Below are 24,639 nucleotides of genomic sequence, written 5' to 3' on the forward strand. Positions count from 1 at the left end.
TATATATATTTATGATATTTAAAATATATATATTAATTATATTTTTTATTATTTTATTTTAAAAAATAAATATAATTTAATGTGATATGTTATATAATATATAATATAAAAAATTAAATTTTTAATATATAATATATAAGTATGATGATTGGAAGGTTAATAGGCCCTGGAAAAGGTGTTAGAGTAATCCAGAAGCTGCAGGCTATTTATGAGTGATGGAAGTGCGGCTTAATTTAGAAGATGTAAGGATGATTAATTGAGATGACGACGTTTATGTGAAATTAGACCATGAACTTGTGTGGCTGTTTCAGCCTCCAAATGTATACCACTTATTGTCTCATTAACTTAATAATTGAAGATAATTAAATAGCTTAATGTATACGGGTGTGACTGATTATGAATACAACTCGAATTTGATGTTTTGAATTTTTGTATGGCCAAAGAACTATTTCCCATCCAAAGTATTTTTGATTTTTAAGTTCTTGTATTTTAATTTTAAAAATTTTATTTATTTATCTATTAATATTTATAATTAATAGAATTTTAATCTTTCAAAATTTTATTTCTTTTTTTTTCATAAATCTTAAAAATTAATCGTTTTTCTTATAAGTCAAGTTTTAAAAAATGACATTCTCTCTCTAAAGTTTAATTTTCAAACTCTGACACCATTGTCAACAGTCTCTCCCTCTTAAAGTTTCATCTCCCTTTAGTTATCTCTATCCACTCAACTGGATATTCGATTAGCCATCGAATAAAGATTGGGAGACAACGAGCTTTGTCAGGAAAACAATTGTCCTCCCAAAAGAAGGCGTCTAAGAAAACGAAGAGTTTCATCTCTTCGTCTTCCAAACTTTATTCGATGTCAATCAGATATTCAGTTGAGTAGAGAGAGATTGTAAAAAGAGAAGAAACTTCGGGGCAATGGTGTCTAAGATGACATTAAAGTTTGAAAATTGAACCTTAGGGAAAAAATATTATTTTTTAAAATTTGGTCTATAGGTAAACTTTTAGGGTGCGTTTGGTTAAGAGTTTTTAAGATTATCTTGGTAATCTATCTTTTATTCCTTTGTTTGGTTTGTTAGTAATAAAAGATTACAGTAATCTTCTATTACCAATGCTGACGTGACATGTAATATAGGTGGTAATCTGATTACCACTTTCACTTTAGGTATTTAAAGATTACTGAGATAATCTCGAGTTTATTATAGAAAAATTATTATTTATTAATTTTTTGACATAAAAATAAATTTATCTTTAATTAATATGACAAATAATATAAAAAATATTTAAAAATAATTATATTCAAGGACATTTAAGTAAAATAATTTACTAGTAATCTTTTATTACCTTTAACCAAACACAATAATTATTTATACCTATTAAATTTTATCAAACATAGTAATTATTTATACTCAGTAATCTTTTAAGTACTCTATCTTCAAGGTAATCTTTTTATTTTAGTAATCAAACATTATTCAAACTAAACGTCTCCTTAGTTTTTAAGGTTTTGTGAGAAAAAAAAATTAAATTTTAACTTATTTTTTATATTATATATAAAATAATAATTTTATTTTTAAAATTAAAAGACTTAATTTCTTATAAATGAATATTTGAGATTTTTACGATTAAGAGATACAAACTTTCAGTGGGAATAAGTCCTTTGGCCTTTTTGTATAATTGGTGATTTTTGACTTCGGCACAACTTCATGATGAGAATGACAGAGTCATTCCCATAATAGTCATCATATTTCAGCCGTGTGGTTGGCCTGTCGGCAGCCGCAAATACAATTGGAGTTTTCATTTAATCAGCGGATAAAACTGGTTCATTGCAGAGGCATCATCACTATCGTTCATTAATCTAATTGCAATACAAGAAGCATACTTTGGCCGACATCTCATGGCTGTCCATTACTTTGCCTTCACATTCGAATGCATCAAACTGTCCACAAATTCATTGATATTCTTATCAGAGCTCCCTCCCTCGCTAATGGCTTCTTCTGCCGACTTCTTCCACTTCCTAGCATTCCTTCTAATTGCTTCACTTCTCTCTCCCTCCATTACTAACTTCAAACACTTGATAAATTCTTCTTTCCTCACTATCCCCATTTCATCCTCCTTAGCTCTAACTCCTACCTCCCAAATTTCCTCCACATACTTGGCATCAGGCAGCTGATCAGCCCACTGTGGTATACCCACCATCGGCATGCCAAGGCTCAGCCCTTCAAGCGTCGAGTTCCACCCGCAATGTGTCACAAAGCAACCCACTGCTTCGTGTGCCAACACTTCCAGTTGGTTGCACCATGTCACCACTAAAGCCTTTTCTTTTGTGGAGTCAATGAACCCATCTAGCAGTTTGTCACGTTGGGATTCTCTGATAACCCAAAGGAAATGCCAATCGCTGTCCTTCAACCCGCAGGCAATCTCTTTCATTTGCTTGGATGTTAGTGAGACCATGCTCCCAAAAGAGATGTACACCACTGATTGCTTCGGCTTTGTTTCAAGCCATTCAATGCACTCCTCGCTCAGTGGCTTCCACAGACTAGATCCATATCCTGTGTCACATTTGATTCGCCCGTCCAAGTATGCCGATGGCACCATCGGACCTATCAACTTCCCCGGCCATAATTCTGATACACTTCTAGCCTCCTTTTCATTTTAACATAGAACAAAATGTAATATTTATTGTAAATGGACAAAATATGAAATCCTAATTCTATAAAATCTATACATAGATTATAAAATATCAAATTAAATATTTTAAAATTATAAAAATACTCAAAACATCATTATAAAACTAAAAACTATAAAATTGTCAAGATTACTTGTATATATCTTTTTGAATGACAACTTCTCAGTATATATAATAGATTAATAAACCACATTATTATTATTATTATTCAAAAAATAAAATTTAAATATATTAAATTTATATTTTACTATTGAATTACCTCCTTTTATTAAACCACCGATTTTCTATGACAAAAAACATTATTAGCCATCACATACACAAAATTTAATATTAGTGATGTAAAGTTCCGTTACCTGGGATTCTAATTCTTCAAAAGTATTTCCGAATATCCAATCAGCCTTGTCCAAGTTTGAAAACTGACTGAGCTTCATGGCCAAATACGCCGGGTAACTTTCCGGGAACCTTACAAAAGTTGGCAAGTCAGAAAAGTTAAACGGAGGCAACCCGGGTATGGACAACGGTGTGTCTTCCGGCTTCACAGGAAGAGTCAACAAGCTATGGTGTATACGACAGAAAATGTTACAAACAGCAGCTGAATTCGTAAAGAATGCAGCTCCATACAAGCCATGTTGCTTGGCAACATCAAGAGCCCATGGTAGAAATGAGTCGTACACAAGGCAAGTAGCAGGGGTGGCAGAATTTTCATATTTTCTAATAAGTTGAGACAAAGTTTTTGAGCCATTTGTTGCAAAAGACTCGAGGAAAAAGTCCTCGTTTTTTGCTTGAGCAAACCCGCCTTCATCAAACCCATCGGAGATGGGCTCAACTTGAACGTGCGGTGCACAAATGGACTTGACGGTGTACTGGGTTGTGGCTAATGTAGCCTTCACGTCTTTAGAAACCAGACGTTTTGCAAATTGAAGAAGAGGATTAATATGGCCTTGGCTCGGATATGGAACCAGAATTACGTGGCTTCTGTACTCCTTCATGACTAAATTTGTTTGTGTCTTTCAATCTCAATGATGTTGAGCGCCATTGCTACCATGCATGCCAACCCCTATTTATAGCCAAGATAAGGTAGTGAAAAATTGAAATTTTTACCCTCATTTATGCCTACGTATACATTTATATTATACTTTTTACACTTTAAATATTTTTACCATTTTATAAGATAAGATACTTAAATTACTTTTATCTTCAACCTTAAGAAATCAAAACTAAGTTTTCAGTATTACTTACCTTTAATGTACTGTAGAGAGAGAAAATATATAAATATTTAGTATCAATATTTGAAATAAAATTTATATTTATATGTATTTGATGTTGAATATGTAAAGAATACATCAATATATATATATATATATATATATATATATATATATATATATCTGAAAAATCAAAACAAAAATGAATTATAAAATCTTACAGGAAAAAATTTATAGAAGCATGAGAGAATAATTTTTATTATAAAAGTATGAGAGAATAATTTTTATTATAAAAGCATGAGAGAATAATTTTTATTACAAAAGTATATAAAAGAATCTTACAAGGAATAAATTGACTTGCAGATAATTATTAGTGTAATAATTTTTAAAATAAAAAAATTATCAAAAAGCTAATTTTGACTGAAAAGATTTGAAAGAGGAGGTTGGCATAAAGATAAGGGGTTGGCGAAAATTTTAAAAGGCGCCAACCCTTACAATAAATAAAGGGTTGGCGTTTTTATTTTTTCAATTGAAGGGTTGGCAGCCAACCTTTTTATTCATTTTTTTTTTTCCAGTTTCTTTTTTTCGGTTAACAGACGCCAACCGTTGCCAACCTTTTTATTTATTTATTTTTTCAATTTCTTTTTTTCGGTTAAATAAAAAAAGACTGAAATTTTTTTTTCAACTGAAACAAAATCATATAATTGAATTTTCGCCTTTTCATCTTTTATATTTAAATTAAATCTTTTATAATGAATTTTTTATAGATTTTATTATTCAATTACATATTTTTTTATTAATATTTTATTTTATTTTTTCTTTATTATAGAAATTTCTTTTTCAGTTAAAAAAGAAAATAATAAAGAAAAAAATAATCCCTATATAAAAAATAAAAAAATATATTTTAAAAAAATAAATTATTATTATAATATATTTATTTAAATTTTAGAACGAATAATATATACATACATGATATAAAAAAAAAAAAGAAATTTCAATTCCCCAATTTCAAATGCATTATTGAAGGGCGATGGTGATCTGACAGAAACTTTAATCATTGTCTCGTCGTGGAAACATGTTGGCCTCAAAAGTCAAAACCTATGGGCATTGGCAAGAAGCTAGTGACACGCTAATGGGCCACACAGGCACACGCCGTCCTGCTCCGCCCATACTACCTTTTTCTCGTCTTTACAAATTGCCCGTTGTTTCAACTACGGTCGGCTGTCAAAGTCGTTTTTGTGAAGGACACTTTTTATGAGATTCAAGCACGACCATTCATATATTTCATAATAAAACTTATATTTGAATAATATTTGTGAAACAAAAAACTATTATTAAAATAAATAATATTTTATTTCTCAAAATGTCTTACAATTTGTCATTTAAAGTATGTTTAATTTGAATAATATTTTAATTTTTTAAATAAAAAATTAATATTAAATATATTATTCAGAAGATTAATAATTATAAATTATTTTAAAATTGACATATATAAATAATTATTATATTTGATTAACCGTAACAAAAAAATAATAAAATATTATTTTACGTAAATACTCCTAAAAGGTTAAGGCATATAAATTAATATCCCGTGAGGTTAAACTAATATCTCCTATATTAAAATATTTATTTTATAAAATATTTTCTATGTTAATAATATATTAGAATTTTTTAACGTCATGGAATTATAAATTTCTTAATAAAATTAGCTTTTTCAAGTTATCCGTTTATAGCCAATATTTTTTTGTAAAATATTTTCATATTTTAATTCAAAATAAGAGTACTCTTTACCTAAAAATTTAATAAATAAAAGTAAAACTGTAACAATATTAATAATATTTTAATACAAAATGGTGATAAATGATTGCTAAAATTTTATTATTTAACAAATTAAAAAAGGTAAAAACAATAATAAAAAAAAGATTACTAGCGTAATTAAACATTACTCAAACCATATGTCTGCTTAGAGTAAAGGGTGTTTGGATGATAGTGATGAAAAATTATATTGGTAATCTATCCTTATTTACTTATATTATTTTGTTTGTTTTGTCAAATAATAAAATATTAAATTAATTTTTTATTACCAATGATGATATGACAAGTAATATATGTGCTAATCAGATTATCACATTCACATTAGATATTGAAATATTACTAAGGTAATCTTGATTTTATTATAATTAAGATTTTTAGAATCAGATCGGAGTAAAAGCTGTTTTGAGTACTAGTTCTGATCGAATTGGTCAGACTGTTTGGACTGGCCAATTCGATCAGAATTCTAGTTTTATGTAATAACTTAAAAAAATTATGTTTAATTATATATGTTTTACATACTAAATTTTATGTTATGCTTACTTTTCACAATTAACAAAATAAATGTATTATTAAACATAAATTTAATAAGTAATAATAATTAACTTTGCATCAAAACAAAACATATACATTAAAAAAATCCAATTCAACAAATATATGCATTATTGAACATCTAAACAAAACACAAATTTAACATATGCATTAAATAAAATATAACACTAACCAACCAATATAAATATTATTAAACAAATAATATTCAATTCAACATTTAACAAAACATATAAAAAACATAACTCGTTTAATGTAAAGTTTAATAAATGAGTAATTGATCATTTTTCATCATCACTAATGATAAATGATTCTGTCATCGTTTCTGTTGCACCCTCCATAATTTGTTCAACTTCTACAACATTCTCTTCAACAACATTATTTACAAAATTTATAGTTGAATATTTTATTTTCTTTCACCCTAAAAATCAATCATTTATGTAAGTATGTAAATATTTGTATAAGTGCCAAAAAAAGTTTTTATCAAAAAATTAATGTGAAAAATCATAAATCGTTAAATCATTATTGATGAAAATAGATCTCTCTCTATAAGGCATTTGATTTAATTCATTTGCATTAAGTTCACTAAACTCCTCTTCCTCGTCCACTATCCAGAAGTCAGTTTTATCGATACTTTCATAATCAATTGGATCAAAATTTGATTTCTTGTAATATAACCTAAATAGTCAAAATAAGAAAAAGTAAAAAATTAAAATATTAAAGAGCAATATACCAATAACTATTAAGTAGGGTAAAACTATATGTAAAGTTGTAAATAATCAATAAACATGATAAAATACTCTTAATAAAAATATTCAAAAATGTAATAATACATAAATGACAATTGTGTTACCTATTTTGCAACCCTAAGTTATAATAAATAAAAACAAGATCATTTACACGTTGATTCTCTAATCTATTTCTCCTTTTAGTTTGTATGTGTTTAAAAACATTCCAATTACACTTACAGCCTAAAGATGTTGAAGTTTGATTAAGAATTTTAATTGCAAACTTCTGTAAATTGGGAGTACTGTATCTATATGTTCTCCACAATTCATCTAATACAAAATAACATATAAATAATTATATAATAGAATTTCATAAATTAGAAAATAAATTGAGACATAAATGAGAAATAAATTAAATTCATACCGGGTCGCATGGTTTTACATATTTCAATAACACGCTGACGTGAGAAACTCCCCTCACAATCGTGAAACATTCGACTCTCTTCCACTAACTTTGTCTTACTAATATTAAACATACATGTTTTACTCTCAACAATATCTAGGAAACCCTGAAATACCTTTAGTTTTGTGCAGAAAGGTTCATGATCATACTGAAATGCAGGATTCAAGTAATACGCAATTGCATGAATACCTCGACGCAATGTCCCATCCCACCTTAACTTGATTATTTGAGTATAAGGCTTGTAGAATTTCTTTTTATTCTTGAACAATTTTTTTATCCCCACCCTAGCTTTATACATTCTATCATAAATATATCCTAATGAAGGTCTCTCATCTAAGTCCACAATATGAAGCAAATATATCCGAGAACGCACAACTTTTACAATTATACCTATTTTGTTTCAAAAATCATTATTCAGAATTATAGTCGCAACCTCTTTGCCTTTATTACTCTTTACTTATCTGGAATCAATAAAAAATCTATTAGTGACCATCACTTGTAAGTCATACTTATGCTCAAAAAGACTTTGTAATGCGATAAAAGTCGTAGCAAATCGGATTGCACTAGGGCATATAATTTCTCTCCATCCTTCTCTTTTTCTCAACCAAACTATCAATAATGTATGATTATAAATAAATTTTGTCACAAGATATGCATCTTTGGAAATTCTAACAATGTGATTCATTTCACCAATATCTTTTAAAATCAAATTGATACAGTGTGCTGTATAAGGTAACCAAGTAATATTTTTATATTGTTCAAACAATAATCCTCCAGCTGCTTTATAATTAGCTCCATTATCAATCATAAAATGAACAATACTCTTAGGGCTAACCCATAATACTATTTCCTCAAACAACTCAAATAATGTGTCCACCTCCTTTACAACACTAGATGCATCTACTGATTTGATAAAACAAATCCCTTTTGGACAATATACTAAAAAATTTATCAGCAACCTATTAAAAATGTTTGTTCAACCATCAGCCATAAGTGTACAACCAACTTCTTCTCAATTTTTTCTGTAACTATCAATAAGTAATTGCACTTCCTTCTTTGAATCGTTTAACAAATTTGCTCATACTTTATAATATGTCGACTACTTATATCCAGACCCAATTGTAGTAATGACATCTAACATAAGTTGGAAATAAATAGAATTTAATGCATTAAGAGAGATGTAAACATCATATAAGAACCTCACAACAACTATGTGGGCTCTCTATTTGACTTCATTTCTAACCAAAACACTCATTATTGAAGGTTGCACCCCACTAGTAGTCCTTAGAGCAAAAAAATCCCTAACCCTAATAGGTCTTTTTCTTTTTGAATCATTTATAAGTCTAATTTGTTTTCTAGAAGACCCAATACCAGTATTGCCTTCAGTCATGCTCATAGGAGGAGACAACCCTTCAAATTCTTCAACTATAATATCACTCTCAAATGGAGGTATAGTAACACCAAAAAAAGTTGCATTCCTACGAAATTCTTGTCTTTATTTATTTTTTGCTGCAATATCATCTAATGCATTCACCATTTGATATCTAATATCATGAGAAACTTTAGTGCATGGACTAACATCCCTTTTTTTCCCAGCCAAATATTGCTTCATTCTATATATATCACCACCTCTAGTTATTTTACCACAATATAAACAATTCGACATCTTTCTTCCATTCTCGTCTACACTCTCAGAAACATGTGTTCAAGTAATATCACTTTTCACTCGATATGGTGTTAAAGAAATCTCATATCCATATGATGACATACTTTCACTTTATCTATCTGTTGCATATAAAAATAACAATAAAATCAGAATACCAATTTACATATATATATATATATATATATATATATATATATATATATATATATATACTGAGCATTAAAAATAAAAAACTTTTATAATTAGGTTTTTAAAGTATAACTTTTAATTTTAAAATTTAATATCAACAATATTTGTTATGTGAAAGTCAAAGACTCAAAAACTCATAATCAATTTTATTATTTAATTCAACTATTGAATTTCAATATACATAACTCTATACATTTGAAATTTATAATGATATTCGTTATAAATTGTCATATATTGGTTTACTATATATAAATAGGGTATCACAAAAAACTGATATTCAACTTTCAAATTCTTGGAAACTAACTGCATTACAAATGAAATAAATTCAGTCCAGGCATCTAATACAGATATATAATAAAATTACAAATTCATAACATAAAATTACAAATTAATAATAAATCAATTACAAATTAATAATAACATATTGAATTGAAAAAAACAATAAGTCAATTACAAATTAACAATAATAAATTGACTTATTTTTAAACACCAAAAATCATAACACAAATTGACAAAAACCAAAATCATAACATAAATTGACAAGCACCAAAAAACCAAAAGTCAAAACCTGTTAAATTAAAATTCAAAATATCACAATGTTGACTTGCTATGTACTATTTGACCAAATTATTAGTAAAAAAATTTAAAAAAACACCATGCAATATGCTTCAAAATTTAAACAAACAGTATATTAAACAAACCTTTTAATTTAAACAAACAGTATTATTATTATTATTATTTTTCATTGTATAGTTTTCAATCCTTATTGTTTCATTGTACAAAAACAAGGTGAATTGATATTTCACTATATAGGGATAAATTAATATTTTTTAATTTATATTTTTTCTAATTGAGAATTGATATTTGTTTATATAAATTGGCCTATTATTTATATATTTTCTAATTTTTTTGAACTTTTCAATCCTTATTACTTTACTGTACAAAAATAAAGTAATAATATACAATTTCAACTTAAATCAGAATTCATATTAATAAGAAATAGTTTTTGAGAGGAGTAATAATATATGGTTTCAAAGCTTCAAACAAACGTAAACATTTGATCCAAACAGTTTATGAAGCCTTACAAAACACCAACCTGTCGTAGTTGCCATTGATATATAATCACCAATCACAACAACAACGGAAACTCATCGTCGTCAGTCGTAGATATAACCGTGGATGTTGCTGTCTTGTGAGCTTGCGATTGAAACCAACACCCCTCGACTGCTTCGTCGTTGTCTGCAAGCTTCTTTAAACTGTTGTCGACAAGAGATGAATCAACAACAGTTTGAACTTGTGAAGTCAAAGAAATTCATCGCCTACAACAACTGAAGTTCTGCCTCTGCGTGCACATCAAAGAAGAAGAAAATAAAACTATTATTTTATATGCAACCTTGAACCAGGAATCGCCTAAACTGGGTTGGACCGTGATTCAGATGCAAACCGATGGTTCAACAACGTTCCAACCCGATTTCAAGCTTAAAATAGTTATATCTTCAATAGTATTCGTTTACAGTACCAGTTTACGGTCTATTTGGTTTGATCGATCAGTCCGGTCTGGTTTTTTAATCCTTGATTATAATTTTATCCGTACTTATTAGTTTTTTAGAATTGAAATACTCTTATTAAGTAACATAAAAAATATTTTAGAATAATTATTTTTAAGAATATTTAAGTAAAATAATATCTTAATATTCTTTTATTACTTCAAATCAAATACAATAATTATTTATATCTACCAATCTTTGTTATAGTAACAATTTATACCCCTTAATCTTTAAGATAATATAGTTTTGTAGCAATCTTTTATTTTTTGTAATAAAAAATTATCAAACCAAACACACCATTAATATATATAATAATTTAATCATATATCAAATATAATATGTTAGCTATTTCAAGGAAAAAGTTTATTTATATATATATAACAAAGGGGATATTGTTTAAAATAATCAAACATTGTTAGATATAAACAATATTAATCAATATTTTATAAATTATAGAAATATAGTAAAAAAAAAATGAGTTTAGTTGAAATTGTCCAAATATAAAAAGGTGGCATGATCACTATTGTCTCAATTAAAAACGCCAATCACTCATACCATACGAATCCGTCTCTAAAATCTTTGATTTATCGCCAATTTCTCAATAAAAATCATTTCTAAAATAACTTACAAGGTTAGTGTTAATTATAAAAGCTTGAAAGAAGTGAAGGCCAGGCCGGCCCAAAGCCCAAATTTCAAAACTTAGAAAAGTCTTTTAACATTCAATATTGTCTTCCTTTTCCTAAAAAATAAAAATAAAAATAAAAATTCAATCTATTTATATATATAAAATTTTAAAATGCATTTGTCAGTCATTCACATGGAAGCACATTTTTTAATTCAACTTTTTAAAAAAAAAAAAATTTATAATCATAAATATATAGTTGATGAAACTTTCTTCTCTCTTGTTCTCATTAATTCATTAATTCAAAGTTGAGAAGACAAGATCTCTAATTATAAGAATATACACCCAGTAGACATTGTTTACATGTTAATTAATAACCTTAAATAAATGTAAATTAAAAATAATCTTTTAAATATTCAAATTATAAAAGAAAGCTCTTATTTCCCTTTCTTTCCATCTTTATTCATTTTTCCTTTCTAAAAGATAATCATATATTAGGAGATTTTTTTTTTTTTAATTTATAAGGGTTATTGAAAATTAAAAAAATATTTGAGAGTATTTTAGAAAAATTTGAATTGTGAATTTATCCCTAATAATTTTTTTTTAAAATTATTTTGTTGGCCGGATTGGCATTGGGAATGAAAAGATTAGAGATAAACGTACAGCAACTCTCATACATAAATATTAACATGAACACACGCATCTACCTTGCAGAAACAAACCAAATAATTCAACACATATTCATTCAATTCAACTTGGGATTTCTTGATGGGTGAAAGGTAGTGGAGGAGATGGGTGAAAGGTCGGATGACTAAGGACACTTGGTCTTGTTGTGATGAGTAGTCATATCAGTATAGCATGGTCCACACTTCTCTCGGTTGCCGGAGGTGCCAGGAGGAACACAGTTGCACCTCATACAACAAGTCCCACACGCTCTTGTGCAAACGTTTTGCCTTGAATGCAACCGGCACCTACCCTTGCACAGCCCTGCACAATCTGCAACCACATATGCATATAAATATATTCCCATCACATATATATATATATATATATATATATATATATATAATAGAAAACTTGAATACAAAATATATATAAAAACCTATTAATGTCAAGAGCCCTCTTTTAGCTTCTTTGAGCTCCTGATTGTTTTGTTCTTCAATATTGACATCAGATGAAACCTGCACCCACAAATACAATGTTCATGCAACAGCCTAACTTTTATTTTTTTGTCCCGACTCTTTGTTTAAACAAGCAATATATTGAACACAAGATTACCCTGTGTACCTGGGCTATGAAGAAAAGCAACATTGCAGCCAGAAGGATGAAGCGACACGCCATTGGTGTACTGTTACTTCTACCAAAGAGTGCTTAGCAATTTACAGGATCAGAGAACTACCGGAGTTTAATTAACTTCTTCCTGGCTCTTAATTTATAGACATTTCTTTGTAAGACAATGACAGAATCACCCATGTATTTTGCAAATATATACAAGTGCACCTGGCAACGGCGAGATTAGCTTGTTTACTATTAATTGCGCATGCACATAGTTCATGACAGGCTTTATGTTTCATATATCCATCATCTTTCAGAAGTAAATCGAATGCAACATGTCTTATTTTACTATGACATAAATGACAAGAAGATGTACCATGCTTCCCATTTGTTACCTAAATCTTTTGCTAGAAAAAATGTGCTGCTTGCATGAACATTATGTGTTGGAGCATTAGAAAAGGCCGAAACAACCATCCATAGATTAGGGGACATGCCTCCATTTTGTAAATATCCAAAGATTATAAAATATAAGAAGTGATGGCACTGCGGGAAAGCTGTATCCCATCAGAGCCACAGACATTAAACCTTGTCGATTTCCAATTATGGAAGAAAGAAGTTGATTTAAATTTGGGTTTAGAGGAGAAACTATCAAGTTCAATTTATTAATTTCATCATATTTATTATATCATTACATGATTCATCCTTATCTGCTGAGGAGAAGTCAGAAGAAGACAACGCAATGGCAAGGCAATGGCAGAGGGTTGGGTAGACGAGAGTAATAGAGAAAGAGAAAGAGACGTGACAGTGATTCTTAAAGCCATAGCAGAAATATTGAGCTGGACACTGATATTCTTCCACTTTTCTACCTCAACGCATGCATTAATCCTATCTTATTGACCTCGGACTAAAAAATTGTTAAAACATTAGAGTTCTTAATATGAAGATTTTTGTGAAATTTTAACTTTTTTTGATGTAGTAATTATGGATCTAATCATTATATCATACGTTTATTTATTTAATAAATACGAATGATTCAGTTATAACAAAAAAAAATCTTATGTTTTTTCTCAAACTGACATCTTTTACATTGCTCTTTAGGTGGAATATTATAATTAACAATACACATCATATAAATTTTATGCATCAACTAACGCGAATTGAATTGCTTGATTCGTTTTCTTTCCCTTAAACCCCATTAGATGATGGTCTTAAGTGGGTTTGTTGCATCTTGTTTTTGTTAATCAAATTCACAGAGAATAATTCCATGGACATGGGTAAACGTAGCACTAGCTGGCATTATTTCCAAAAGCAACCAAGGGCCACAAGTCCATAACTCAAGTAACAACAAAAGCGCTGATTTCAAAAACTGCCAGCCTGACATGAAAATTGAAGCCCCCAACAGCTACCAACCTGTATGCGGTGCAAAAGCAAATGAAACTGGGTAGGTGTTCCCAAAAACAAGAGCCATTAGGCATCGAGCAGAGATGCCACTTGTGACTCATCAAGTCATGAGCCCAGTTAACATGCCTCTGCATTGGCTTTTGAATATTTGATGTCCACAACATTTACGTGCAAATGCCCAGCACCGATTTTTATGCACCCACCGGCAAACTAATACACACCCAATCACATGTTTGGCCTCTTTATCACCGCACATGCGGTAACATTAAGTATTAAAATCGGTTATCAGAGCAAATGGTGCAGGCTTTGAATTACGAACATGTATGCCACTAAAACGTTACCACATCAACCATGACTACTACCTCATATTCAGCAATGAAACCCCTCTACCATGTTAGCAACACCATCTAGATGGGGAGTAAAAGTAAGAAAACTGACATCAAACAATTTGGACGGCTCCCATTTTATGAATTGGAATTAGTTAACCATGACTCCATGTGACATTATCCGCGTCCAATACACAAATCCGTCACACAGATTTGTATGACAGATCACATAGATTTATGAGACTACCAAGCAATTTCGATTAGATATTGGGTAGTTTCCGTATCGGAAAACTACCAAGAAGAGAAATGATACAAGTGGTAAAATTGATAACGCACCAAAATGAATCACCAAAAAAAAAAAAATCATAAGAAAGAATGCAATTTTTTAAATGTAACTACAATATTTTGAACTTTGAAAAAATAATTGTTAACTTATAAAATATAAAAACTTCAAATAGTAAAAGTGAAAAAATAACTTTTTAAAACTAAATTAAATAAGAATTATCAATTTTTAAAACTAAAATAAAAAAAAAAATTATTTAAAATAAAAAAAATTTATTTTAAATAAAATCGTTACATTTAAAAGTCAAGTGAATATTTAAATTTTTAAAACTTAACAAATAGATATTCGAGAATGAACTTGAGTAGAAATATGTCTTTCAGCCGTAAGAATAGTCTGTGCATTCTCTAATCTATATCAATAGTCAACAAGGTCAGCGTGCAATTCAGGATTCTCTCCATCCACATTAGACTTCGCTATTCTAATTCCGCCATAAGATCCCAAAAAAAGCATTAAAATTCAGGAGCAATGCAAAATGGTGATTGACATAATCCATAAGCCAATAGGCTAAATTTACCAACTTCCGTACTCATGAGCATAATCAAGAAGAGATGATTGACAGAACAGAGTAAGCTCAGAAACAATCTCAAACTCCGCCGATCGAGAACAAAAATAATCAAGAATAATAATAAAAATAATTTTGTAAAGCAACTACAATTCCTCAATATCAAAATTCCATATTTTCCTCATATAGTGGATGCTGGCCATACCACCCATGTCTAACTTGAAAGATTGAGTTTACTTAGCCGGAGGAAGAATAAACAAAAAGAATGGGGTCACCTGTTCTAATACATAACGACAAACTATTTTCCTTTATCGCTGTGTGAGAAATCTCCTAGAAAAATATGTTGACTTCTTTCTCATTCATTTCAAATACATGATCTCTTGCATCTGTGAGAGCACTCTGCAGGATAAAAAAAATTCCATTATGAAATCTAGGCACCAAAAGTGAACAGAAAAATACCAACTTAACACACGCTGCAATACATTTGATCCAAGAACAAAAAAAGGGAGCATTACCTGTCCAAATTTTGTCAGGAAGTTATTGCTAAGGTTTATAGATGTGACTGCCACATCTTCATTGGCCTTGAGTGCTTGAGCAATGGCAAAAGCCCCATCATCCTGTGTACAAACCCAACATGAGAAGGATACCGTTGCTTTGAATATGTTAACCAAAAAAAAAAAAGAGGAAAAACATGTTTTACCCTTATTTCATTAAATGCTAAATCAAGTGAACTCAAAGCTTCATTAACCACTTTAAAGCTGCGAGCCAGGCACTTTGCACCCTGCAAAGAATCAATGCACAAAAGAGGAAGTGAGTTAATATCTAAAATGGAAGAAAAAGAAGAACAATTATTATCAATTAGGAACGAACTTCATCTCTAAGTCCATTAGCCCGTAAGTCTAGAACGGCTATGGTAGTATTGTATCTCAACATATCTGCGATGGACTCTGCACCATTTGCTCCAATCTGCATTTACTTTCGTGTCATACGTGTAAATAAAAAAATCCGTAACATAGACAAAGGAGGCTCACAAACAGAGACTTACCTGACACCAACCAAGCTTAAGTATGTTTATGTTTCCATGGAACTTCAGAACTTCAGATAAAGCCTTTACACCATCAGTTCCAATGGGATTATAAGAAAGATCCAGCTGTGAGAGAAAAAAAGAGAGGAACTACAACATCAGTCTAGAATAATAAATTACACCAACAAAATTTACCAAATGGTAAAGGAGTTACGCTTGTAATGACTGAATTATCTTTCAAGACTTGGGCCATTGCACTAGCCCCTTTGGCATGAATGTTATTTCCCCCCTGTAATATATTCACCATTTTGTTCCTTCAGACATGATTTATTACAGACCCTAAAAGAAATTGAAATATACACATGCAAAAAATTAAAAAAGCAGATTCATCTCACCAAGTCAATGGTGGCTATTGTTCGATTCTGCTTCAAGGCATCTGAAATCTTTTCAGCTCCCTAAAAAATTTTCAGCAATTAATATCAATCAAGAAGGGCATATCCACTTTGTTACCAAAAAGAGAAAAAGAAGGGTATATCCATAGTTTTAAGTAATTCAATCTGCTTGAATATCAAATATATGAAGTTATGATTTTTCTTCTCCTAAACAAGACGCCTACATAGGAGCTTCCTTTCATCCAAATTAAGTTCTGTCAAAACTCATTGCTCCCTACTGTTGCTGTTAATTTATCTCAAAAAAGTCTACATAAATATACTAAATTTAAACAGATTATGGCACACTATAAAAACTTATAAACATTACAAGTGACAAAATATTAATACCTCATCACCAATGTCATTCATGTAAAGATTCAGCCATAACAAGTTCTTGCTTTTCTTAATATATTCTGCAACATGAAAGGCACCTTTTGCACTGATGGAATTGTTCCCAAGGTCTAGAACTGCCAGTTTCCCTGAAGTACAAGTAAACTAGGTCAGCTTAAGTGCAATACATATGAATTGCAGATTATATAGCAAGAAACTTATATAAATTTTAATGTCAAGGTTATGCAAAATATCAAACCTTTATGTGAAGATAATCCTGATATCAAAACACGAACTCCCTCATCTCCAATGGAGTTTCCGTGAAGATGAAGTTCCTGTATAATTTAGCTATTAATTTTATAGCCTATAAAATTAAATCAAGCTTGTTTATCGAATTTTTAAGGTGATGTTCACAGATATGAACTGGATAGATGGCTCAATAACTATTAAATAATCTGTGGCAAAGGCAGGAGTTTTCATACTTCATATTGATAAATGAGTGAAAATTATGCAGAACAACTATATAAACTTCTGTTTTTTGTCAAGACTTGATCATATTAACAATGACAGACAACTTTGAATATTGCTAACCAGCCAAACTCTCATTTATCTCAATTACAATACTCCTAGATTAGAAATGCAGTATATGAGCTCCAAATATCATTCTTGTAATTTCAACACAATTTCCAGGACTTCAAATCATCTCTCCCACACCGTCAAGTAGCTTATTTTGGATTACACAAAGCAGCCAAAATTACTTGGGTCAGTCCAGCTGTCCAGATACTTTTTTTTTGGGTAAGTTGAGAGGGATAAAATAGAGAGCTGTCCAGATACTTGTAATTCATTACCCATGGAAAACATTTTTACCCTTAGAAAGGTGAAGAAAGCCAAGGTCAAGTGACAATGTGCAGTACTAACCATCTTTTGGGCAATTTAGAGAACAACGGTAGTTTGTGGGATAAAATACATCGTCATGCATCACTTTCAGATTTGGTATTTTGGTTGCAAAGGATTTTCAAGATTCTTCTTTCTTCTTTATACATCTAACTGGGAAGAGTGTTGGGTCCATTTTTGTATATAAAAGAGTTTTTTTATTATAAAGAGAAGGGCTCAATTATAAGCTTTTGATAGTCTGTGTATAGGCAGTTCAAACCTTCTTAGGACTTCATTTCCCTAAGTAGTCTGTTAGGCCCCCGATTGTGGCAACCTACCATAGAAGGCCGCAGACAGTCAAGGCAATGAAGGTTTACAAGAGAAGGATAAGGAGTTAGCAGGTAAAACAACCTCATATTCAAATTAGAAGGCGACAAGAAATAAGGGGACGTTTAGTTTGGATAATGTTTTATTACTAAAATAGGGAGATTACCTTGAAGATAGATTACTTAGAAGATTACTGAGTATAAATGATTATAATATTTGATAAAATTTGGTAAGTACAAATAATTATTATGTTTGGTTAAAGGTAATAAAAGAACACTAATAAATTATTTTATTTAAATGTCCTTAAATATAATTATTTTTAAATATCTTTATATTATTTGTTATAGTAATTAAAAATAAATTTATTTTTATTTCAAAAAATTAATAAATAATAATATAATTATAATAAAATCAAGATTACTTTGATAATCTTTTAATACCTAAGGTGAAAGTAATAATTAGATTACCACCTATATTACCTGTTATGTCAGTATTGGAAATAGAAGATTATCGTAATTTTTTATTACTAATAAACCAAACAAGGTAATGTAAGTAATAAAAGATAGATTATCAAGATAATCTTTAAATCTCTAAAACCAAACGACCCCTGAGGGTAAACAAAGATTTACCTATTAAATTATGAGGTAAAGGTTAAATAGAGTTATCTTGACGATAAGATTGCATATTTATACTAGAATTTAGGATTTGGTAAGGGAAGAGATTTATCTATTTTAAAAAGCCATTGTTGGTAAAGTAGCTTTGTTAAGACATGGAACAATTTCATAACATTGTTGATAGAGTAGCTTTGTTACAGTAGGTGGAGCTCCTTCATTCTAATTAGGGGGTAATGTCCAAATTATTTTATTTTCTATTATATTACCTTTTACCTTTTGGTTGTTTCTATTTATCTTCAATAAATTTTTTTGTGGGTCATATCACAGTGTTTTTCCTTTTTTTGAGTTCAACTTATTTTCAATATTAATACAGAATCTATAGTTTCTTAAAAAAAATAATAATGATAAAAAAAAAAAATCAGCTTCAACAAGGACAAGAAAAACATAGAACTTGGACAAGATAGGATAACCAAACAATGCATTCAGATACATCACTGCATACTTTTAATTAACTTCATCTACGAATCTCATTTATCTGATTTACCTTTGCATAAAAAACATATTCACTAAACCTGGTAGACCCCTTTTCTAGGAGAATAATGTGAAACTCATTAACAAACCATAATTAGAAGAGAGATCTATGTGAAACCATGGAAGAATATAAATTTTAAAAAAGAAAAAATCATAGTTAACAGGACTAGTACCCGCAACGACTTGTTCCCTTCAAGTCCCTTAGCCAAAGCATTAGCTCCTAGTGCACCACCATAATTGCCACTTGAGTAACAACAGATGTTAGCAGAATTCCGAAAGCAACAACAGATAAAATGCATTACCATAAAATTTTAATCTTAAGACTGAGTGAAATATCTATCCAGGATATTAACAGTCCAATAAATGATGCATGGACAAATTGAAATTATATAAATTAGCATGACCCCAACACCATATCAATAATAATAATAATTATATGCAACAAAATGCAATAGCTTTACTCACTTAAGATGTAAGCTTCTTAATGTATTGTTCTCTAGAAGTGCTTCTGCAAGACCTGTACACCCCTACCCCCATTTCCAAAAAGGGGTAGAAAACCATATTAGTTTCGCAACCTTTTTTTTCTTTTCCAATTAGATGTACGAAAATAAAATTAGAAAAGGGTCAAGATTCCTGCATACAGAATACTCAATCATATTATTGTTAAGTTCAAGATGACGCAAGCTTGAATTTTGCTTCAGCAACTCAGCAATAGCTTTAGCACCCTGCACAGAGGAGTCACAAATCAGGCAAATCAATTCTTGAAAGGGCATGTTTTCCCCTTCTGAGGCCTTTGCATATACTAATCAACTGACTGGTTTCTCAAGTGAAAATAAGCTAACCTCATCCCCCAAGTCAATACTGTTCAGTTGGAGCTTATGGATACCAGAATTGTTCACCAATATATCACATAGGCACTACAAAGCAGAAAGACAACACAAAAATGAGCACTTAAGAAGTACCAAGAACATCTACACAGAGAGTGGAAGATAAAAACTCAAAACTAAGCCCATAGGGTTCTCTCACACTTGAACATGATTATTATAGCATGTAGCCAGACCTGATCAAATAAAAATAGTGAAAACTGAAAAAGATTCAGAATGGAATAAGCCAGAGTAAAATTGTTTGCTTGTGACCATCACTTAGGTGAAACCTCATGAATAGTGCAACTCTATCTAAACGCATAGAGTCCTAACAACAGAAGTCAACTCAATGTTACACACTTGACATCTATAACATTATTTTGAGTAATTACTCAAAACTGCATTCTTGATACAAACATCGAGACACAGAAAGAAGATTTCCAGAGTCAAGTTTCTTTTGTACATGGTACATTGTAAATAATTTCTGAAAGCTTCCTCAAAAAGTTACTTTGTTATGCTTCAGGATGGTTAATAATCCTAGTAACTTCATCCTGGCATGAATTCTTAATCGATGGGTGTTTCCACGCTTCTCTACATTGTGAAGAGACAAACTCAAGGTCCATATATCATTATGAAGGGAAAATTTGAGACTGGCAACTATAAAGAGATATTACAGAAGCATTACAACAGCAATCTACTGACCAAAAACATAAGTATTAATACATATCAATATCAAATGGTCTAACCTTTAGCAACTGAATAAACATAATGAAGGACTGTATAGGGAGAAGCATTGTAGTAGGAGGACACAGAAATCCAAATTCGAAGTGTCCAGTGGAACGATAGAAACTATCTCCATACAAATTAATAGCTACTTGAAACAGAAAGAATCATGCCCTAACTCCCAAATGTGAATTAAAGAAAAAATCCCAATTGTAATAAATAAAAGATCAGTAGTCAACCTTATGCAGATTTTATAACACTATAATCTGTAACTATCTCCTTAACTGATACCCTCAGATACAGTCAATTCCAGACCTAACAGATATTTTAAATCAAATTAAATACAGTTGTAACATGACTTGAGCTGACCTTTACTCCTTCGTCTCCAATAGGGTTTCCAGAAAGATTAAGAGTATTTAACACAATGTTTGATTGAAGAACACCATCAAAGGCTTTTATTCCAGCAGCAGTTATTCCGTTTGCAGCAAAACTGACTTCCTCTGCAGTCTGAGAAACAACAAGGACGTGCTCAATAAATTTATAAAGAGAATTGAAACATCATCCAAGTTTCCAAATATAAGCTATAAGCATGCTATTACAGGAAGTCATCATTTGAAAACAAGTCAAAGCGACAAAGTTAGGTAAATCAATGAAACCATAGAAACTATAACCGTGATCATTAAAGACAAAAAACAATTATAAATATAAGAGCAATGGTAACAGATTCAAGAAATCTAACCTGATTGTACCCTAAGCTTTCTGCAAGAAAAAATAGTCCTTCATCTCCAAAATTGCGTCCTGTTAAAAAATCCACATAAGGGGTACACTTTTGTTATAAGAAATGGATTAGCCGCTCAGCGAAACAATTTTAAAGCCACAAATTGATATCAAGCTGAAGCAAGAAAGTACCGCAAAAAGAAAATAAATATAATCTATTTGAGATTTATATTTATATAAAAATATTACATGATTAAGCATACCTGACATGTCAACACTTCTGAATGACCTGAGCTCTTTTGCAAATTCATTGAGTGTTTGCTTTGATTCTCTGAATATCTTAGCAGTGAAGCCTGATAGCAAATTTGTTCCTGGAGCAACAGACCATTTCATTCCTTCGGCTGCTTCCCCAGGAGGTTTATTCTCTCCAGATGCAGGCTTTCGGGGTTTTGGCATAAGAATGTTCTCCACCAATTTCCAAAGAACTGTCAGCTGAAGAAATAAATTAGAACAAGCATTGAAACACATAACAAATAAATTGCCTATTGTATATTAAAGTTTGTTACTTTAACCAGGAATAAGTGACATGATGATTCTAACGCACAAATGCTAACAATATCTTGAACACAGGCATTGATGCAAATTAATAAGTTTCACATGAAGTAATATGCTTGAACACAAATTATGAATTTATGAAGAAAACCAAAGCTTTAAAACAAGAATTAATAATAGCAAATATTGGACTAACAATTACAAATATAATTTAATAATTGATTATATCATTAAAGGCCATATAGTTCACTAAGAGTGTTCTTTCTTCAGAAAAAACATCAAAGGCAAAGTGTCAGATTTTAAAAGCTGTAGGTTGAGGCATTGATTTGAGAAATACACTAAGACAAAAGTTAATGTGCAGTACATGTAAAGTGAATCAGGTAATCTGGGCAATAAAATTTGGACGCATTCGACATCAAGAAAACTGTAGTGTAATCCTACACTATCTTTGTAAAGCATAGTTAAATTGAGTTTAGAATAGCATAATCTTTAAAAAAAAAAAAAAAAAAAAGAGGACCTTTTTACATTGTTCCACAAAACCCAGCAACGGAGGCTTTAAATCAAGAAATTGACCTTATTTTAGCACTATACTTCGGATTTGAAAATTCAATATTGTCTGATCTAATAGTCGGAATCATAGTAAACATATGAACTTTTATTCCATTATATTCCTAAATATCAGACAATTCTGATGATGTTGAGCAAACACAAGACTAACAACCGATGTTTCCATACCAAAGGTGCCGGCGAAAAACACGCCAGCAGGCACAACAAATGAGGCAATTTGTTTTGCCGGAGCGCTAGTCAAAGCGCTCTCACTCTGAGACTGCCTATACACTCTTCGACCGGTAGTTGACTGTCTCGGGCCTCCCTTGGCCCCAGAAGCAACGGCTACAACCAAACGCCTACACCTGAAACACCTTCTCCTGCCATTAAACGGCAACGAACTAGGACGCGGCGAATTGTGAGAATGATAAGAGGAAGCAAAGGTTGTTGGAAAACGACGCGAGAGGAGAGGGGACTTGGAATGAGAATAGAGAGAGATGGTCGAAAAGGAGCCCATGGAAGGGCGCTGACAAGCTGCTTCTGGAAAGAAGAGAAGAGAAGCGAAACGATAAAGCGGGTGGCGGGTTTCCGGGTGCTAGGTTCAAGGATTTAACAATGTTACCAGGACTTACCATGGTTAGTAATTTGGTGATACCAATCAAGTTTATCATGTCATTAGGTTGATGTAAGAATAAATAATACTCCAATCATATTTTGTTTTTTTCTTAAATTATAACTCTTTATTGATGCCTCTAACATTTGTTAAAATAAACTGTAATAAAAACAAACTAGAAAATTGAAATGTAAGAAGGACAGAATTAAAGCAACTGAAAATAGTTCCTATAATTCTTCTTAATCGGGTTTAAAGGCAACCTTCGGTCATATTGGGGTAATCTTGATAGAGCCCACCAAGCTTACGTGTTAGATTGTGCTAAGTCCCATCACTTGGTGAGATTTCGTATTAGATTGACCCGATAAAATATTAAGGTTTGGGACAAGGTTTGAAGACCTCTAGGTTGTGCCCTAATAAACACTTAATAGGCTAATTTGTGGGTCTTTTGCAAGTCAGCCCAAAAAATGAAATTTTGTAATTATTTTGGCTCGCTATAGTAGTGAATCATATTGACCCATCCAAAAAAATTAATAAAAAAACTAATTAATAGTATCAGATCGTGTTAGATTAGTTATGGACCTTATCTCACAACCTATTTTTTTCTGTGCTACAATGCTCAAGTTTGGGCTGAGTCATACGTGACGCAACTAATTTAATATCTCTAATTGAGTGTATTTGTTTTTTCTCTATAATGAGCATGAAACATGAACATGGGTGGTATTTATAGAATTAACCTCTTTACAATACTCTCCTTATATTTTCATAACTTATAAATTATTATATTAATTTTACATGAGAAAAAACCTAGTAGAAAGAAAAAACTAAATAAAAGCAGACAATTATATAACGAAATATAAAATGATTTTGGTTTTGTTTAACATTGTCTCTTTAAAAACATTACTAAAAAAGTTCTGAAGGAGAAAGAGTAGTGCATATTTTACCTAATATATTACTCTTTTTAGAATTTGTTCTCTTTAATAAATGTTACATCTCCCTCTTTATATTTGAATGATAGAAATTAATTTGGATGTTTGTTAAATCATCACATACTATTATCATATACGAACTTTTCAAATATTGATATGGGTAATGTTTTAGAGAATAAGTTTGCAAAATTATTATTAAAGTGTATATACTTGATATTAGAAGTGGATACAAATCAAGTCAAACTCGAATAT

At 30.4% G+C, this 24,639-nt stretch overlaps 3 protein-coding genes across 5 annotated transcripts; all 3 read right to left on the minus strand.

Moving 5' to 3' along the window:
- Positions 1 to 1,758: 1,758 nt before the first annotated feature.
- LOC123215759 (UDP-glycosyltransferase 74B1) lies at positions 1,759 to 3,733 on the minus strand. Its single transcript, XM_044635982.1, has 2 exons — positions 3,043 to 3,733; positions 1,759 to 2,646 (listed from the first exon to the last, which is right to left on the minus strand). Exons 1-2 carry the CDS (start codon positions 3,676 to 3,678, stop codon positions 1,909 to 1,911), a joined length of 1,374 nt encoding a protein of 457 aa, XP_044491917.1. The 5' UTR covers positions 3,679 to 3,733; the 3' UTR covers positions 1,759 to 1,908.
- Positions 3,734 to 12,117: 8,384 nt separating this feature from the next.
- LOC123217184 (snakin-2-like) lies at positions 12,118 to 12,896 on the minus strand. 2 transcript variants are annotated; one of them, XM_044638004.1, is made up of 3 exons: positions 12,758 to 12,896; positions 12,573 to 12,651; positions 12,118 to 12,466 (listed from the first exon to the last, which is right to left on the minus strand). In XM_044638004.1, exons 1-3 carry the CDS (start codon positions 12,809 to 12,811, stop codon positions 12,282 to 12,284), a joined length of 318 nt encoding a protein of 105 aa, XP_044493939.1. In that variant the 5' UTR covers positions 12,812 to 12,896; the 3' UTR covers positions 12,118 to 12,281. The 2 variants fall into 2 exon arrangements, with proteins under 2 accessions (XP_044493939.1, XP_044493938.1); XM_044638003.1 differs by having other exon boundaries at positions 12,749 to 12,896.
- A 2,518-nt stretch (positions 12,897 to 15,414) lies between these two features.
- Positions 15,415 to 23,518, minus strand: LOC123217183 (NLR family CARD domain-containing protein 3). 2 transcript variants are annotated; one of them, XM_044638001.1, is made up of 17 exons: positions 23,038 to 23,518; positions 22,014 to 22,235; positions 21,773 to 21,831; positions 21,403 to 21,540; positions 20,290 to 20,364; positions 20,089 to 20,172; positions 19,913 to 19,974; positions 19,621 to 19,690; positions 17,362 to 17,437; positions 17,121 to 17,251; positions 16,737 to 16,796; positions 16,556 to 16,630; positions 16,363 to 16,467; positions 16,188 to 16,283; positions 16,018 to 16,098; positions 15,833 to 15,934; positions 15,415 to 15,716 (listed from the first exon to the last, which is right to left on the minus strand). In XM_044638001.1, the coding sequence occupies exons 1-17, from the start codon at positions 23,363 to 23,365 to the stop codon at positions 15,648 to 15,650; spliced, it is 1,833 nt and encodes a 610-aa protein (XP_044493936.1). In that variant the 5' UTR covers positions 23,366 to 23,518; the 3' UTR covers positions 15,415 to 15,647. The 2 variants fall into 2 exon arrangements, with proteins under 2 accessions (XP_044493936.1, XP_044493937.1); XM_044638002.1 differs by having other exon boundaries at positions 22,014 to 22,242; positions 23,038 to 23,176.
- Positions 23,519 to 24,639: the final 1,121 nt, after the last annotated feature.

The sequence above is a fragment of the Mangifera indica genome, chromosome 5 (assembly GCF_011075055.1).
Source record: "Mangifera indica cultivar Alphonso chromosome 5, CATAS_Mindica_2.1, whole genome shotgun sequence".
In the NCBI taxonomy this organism is placed as follows: domain Eukaryota; kingdom Viridiplantae; phylum Streptophyta; class Magnoliopsida; order Sapindales; family Anacardiaceae; genus Mangifera; species Mangifera indica.

Bases quoted from the DNA above. Each gene is read 5' to 3' on its own strand.
- LOC123215759 (XM_044635982.1), bottom strand. From the start codon at position 3,678: ATGAAGGAGTACAGAAGCCACGTAATTCTGGTTCCATATCCGAGCCAA. The intron at 2,647-3,042 runs GTAACGGAACTT...TAAAATGAAAAG, and splicing joins TTGAAGAATTAGAATCCCAG to GAGGCTAGAAGTGTATCAGA.
- LOC123217184 (XM_044638003.1), bottom strand. From the start codon at position 12,811: ATGGCGTGTCGCTTCATCCTTCTGGCTGCAATGTTGCTTTTCTTCATA. The intron at 12,652-12,748 runs GTAATCTTGTGT...TTGTGGGTGCAG, and splicing joins TCATAGCCCAGGTACACAGG to GTTTCATCTGATGTCAATAT. The intron at 12,467-12,572 runs GTTTTTATATAT...ATGTGGTTGCAG, and splicing joins AGGGCTCTTGACATTAATAG to ATTGTGCAGGGCTGTGCAAG.
- LOC123217183 (XM_044638001.1), bottom strand. From the start codon at position 23,365: ATGGGCTCCTTTTCGACCATCTCTCTCTATTCTCATTCCAAGTCCCCT. The intron at 19,691-19,912 runs GTGAGTAAAGCT...TTGTTACTCAAG, and splicing joins TTAAGAAGCTTACATCTTAA to TGGCAATTATGGTGGTGCAC. The intron at 16,797-17,120 runs GTATTAATATTT...AAAATTTTTTAG, and splicing joins TGAATGACATTGGTGATGAG to GGAGCTGAAAAGATTTCAGA.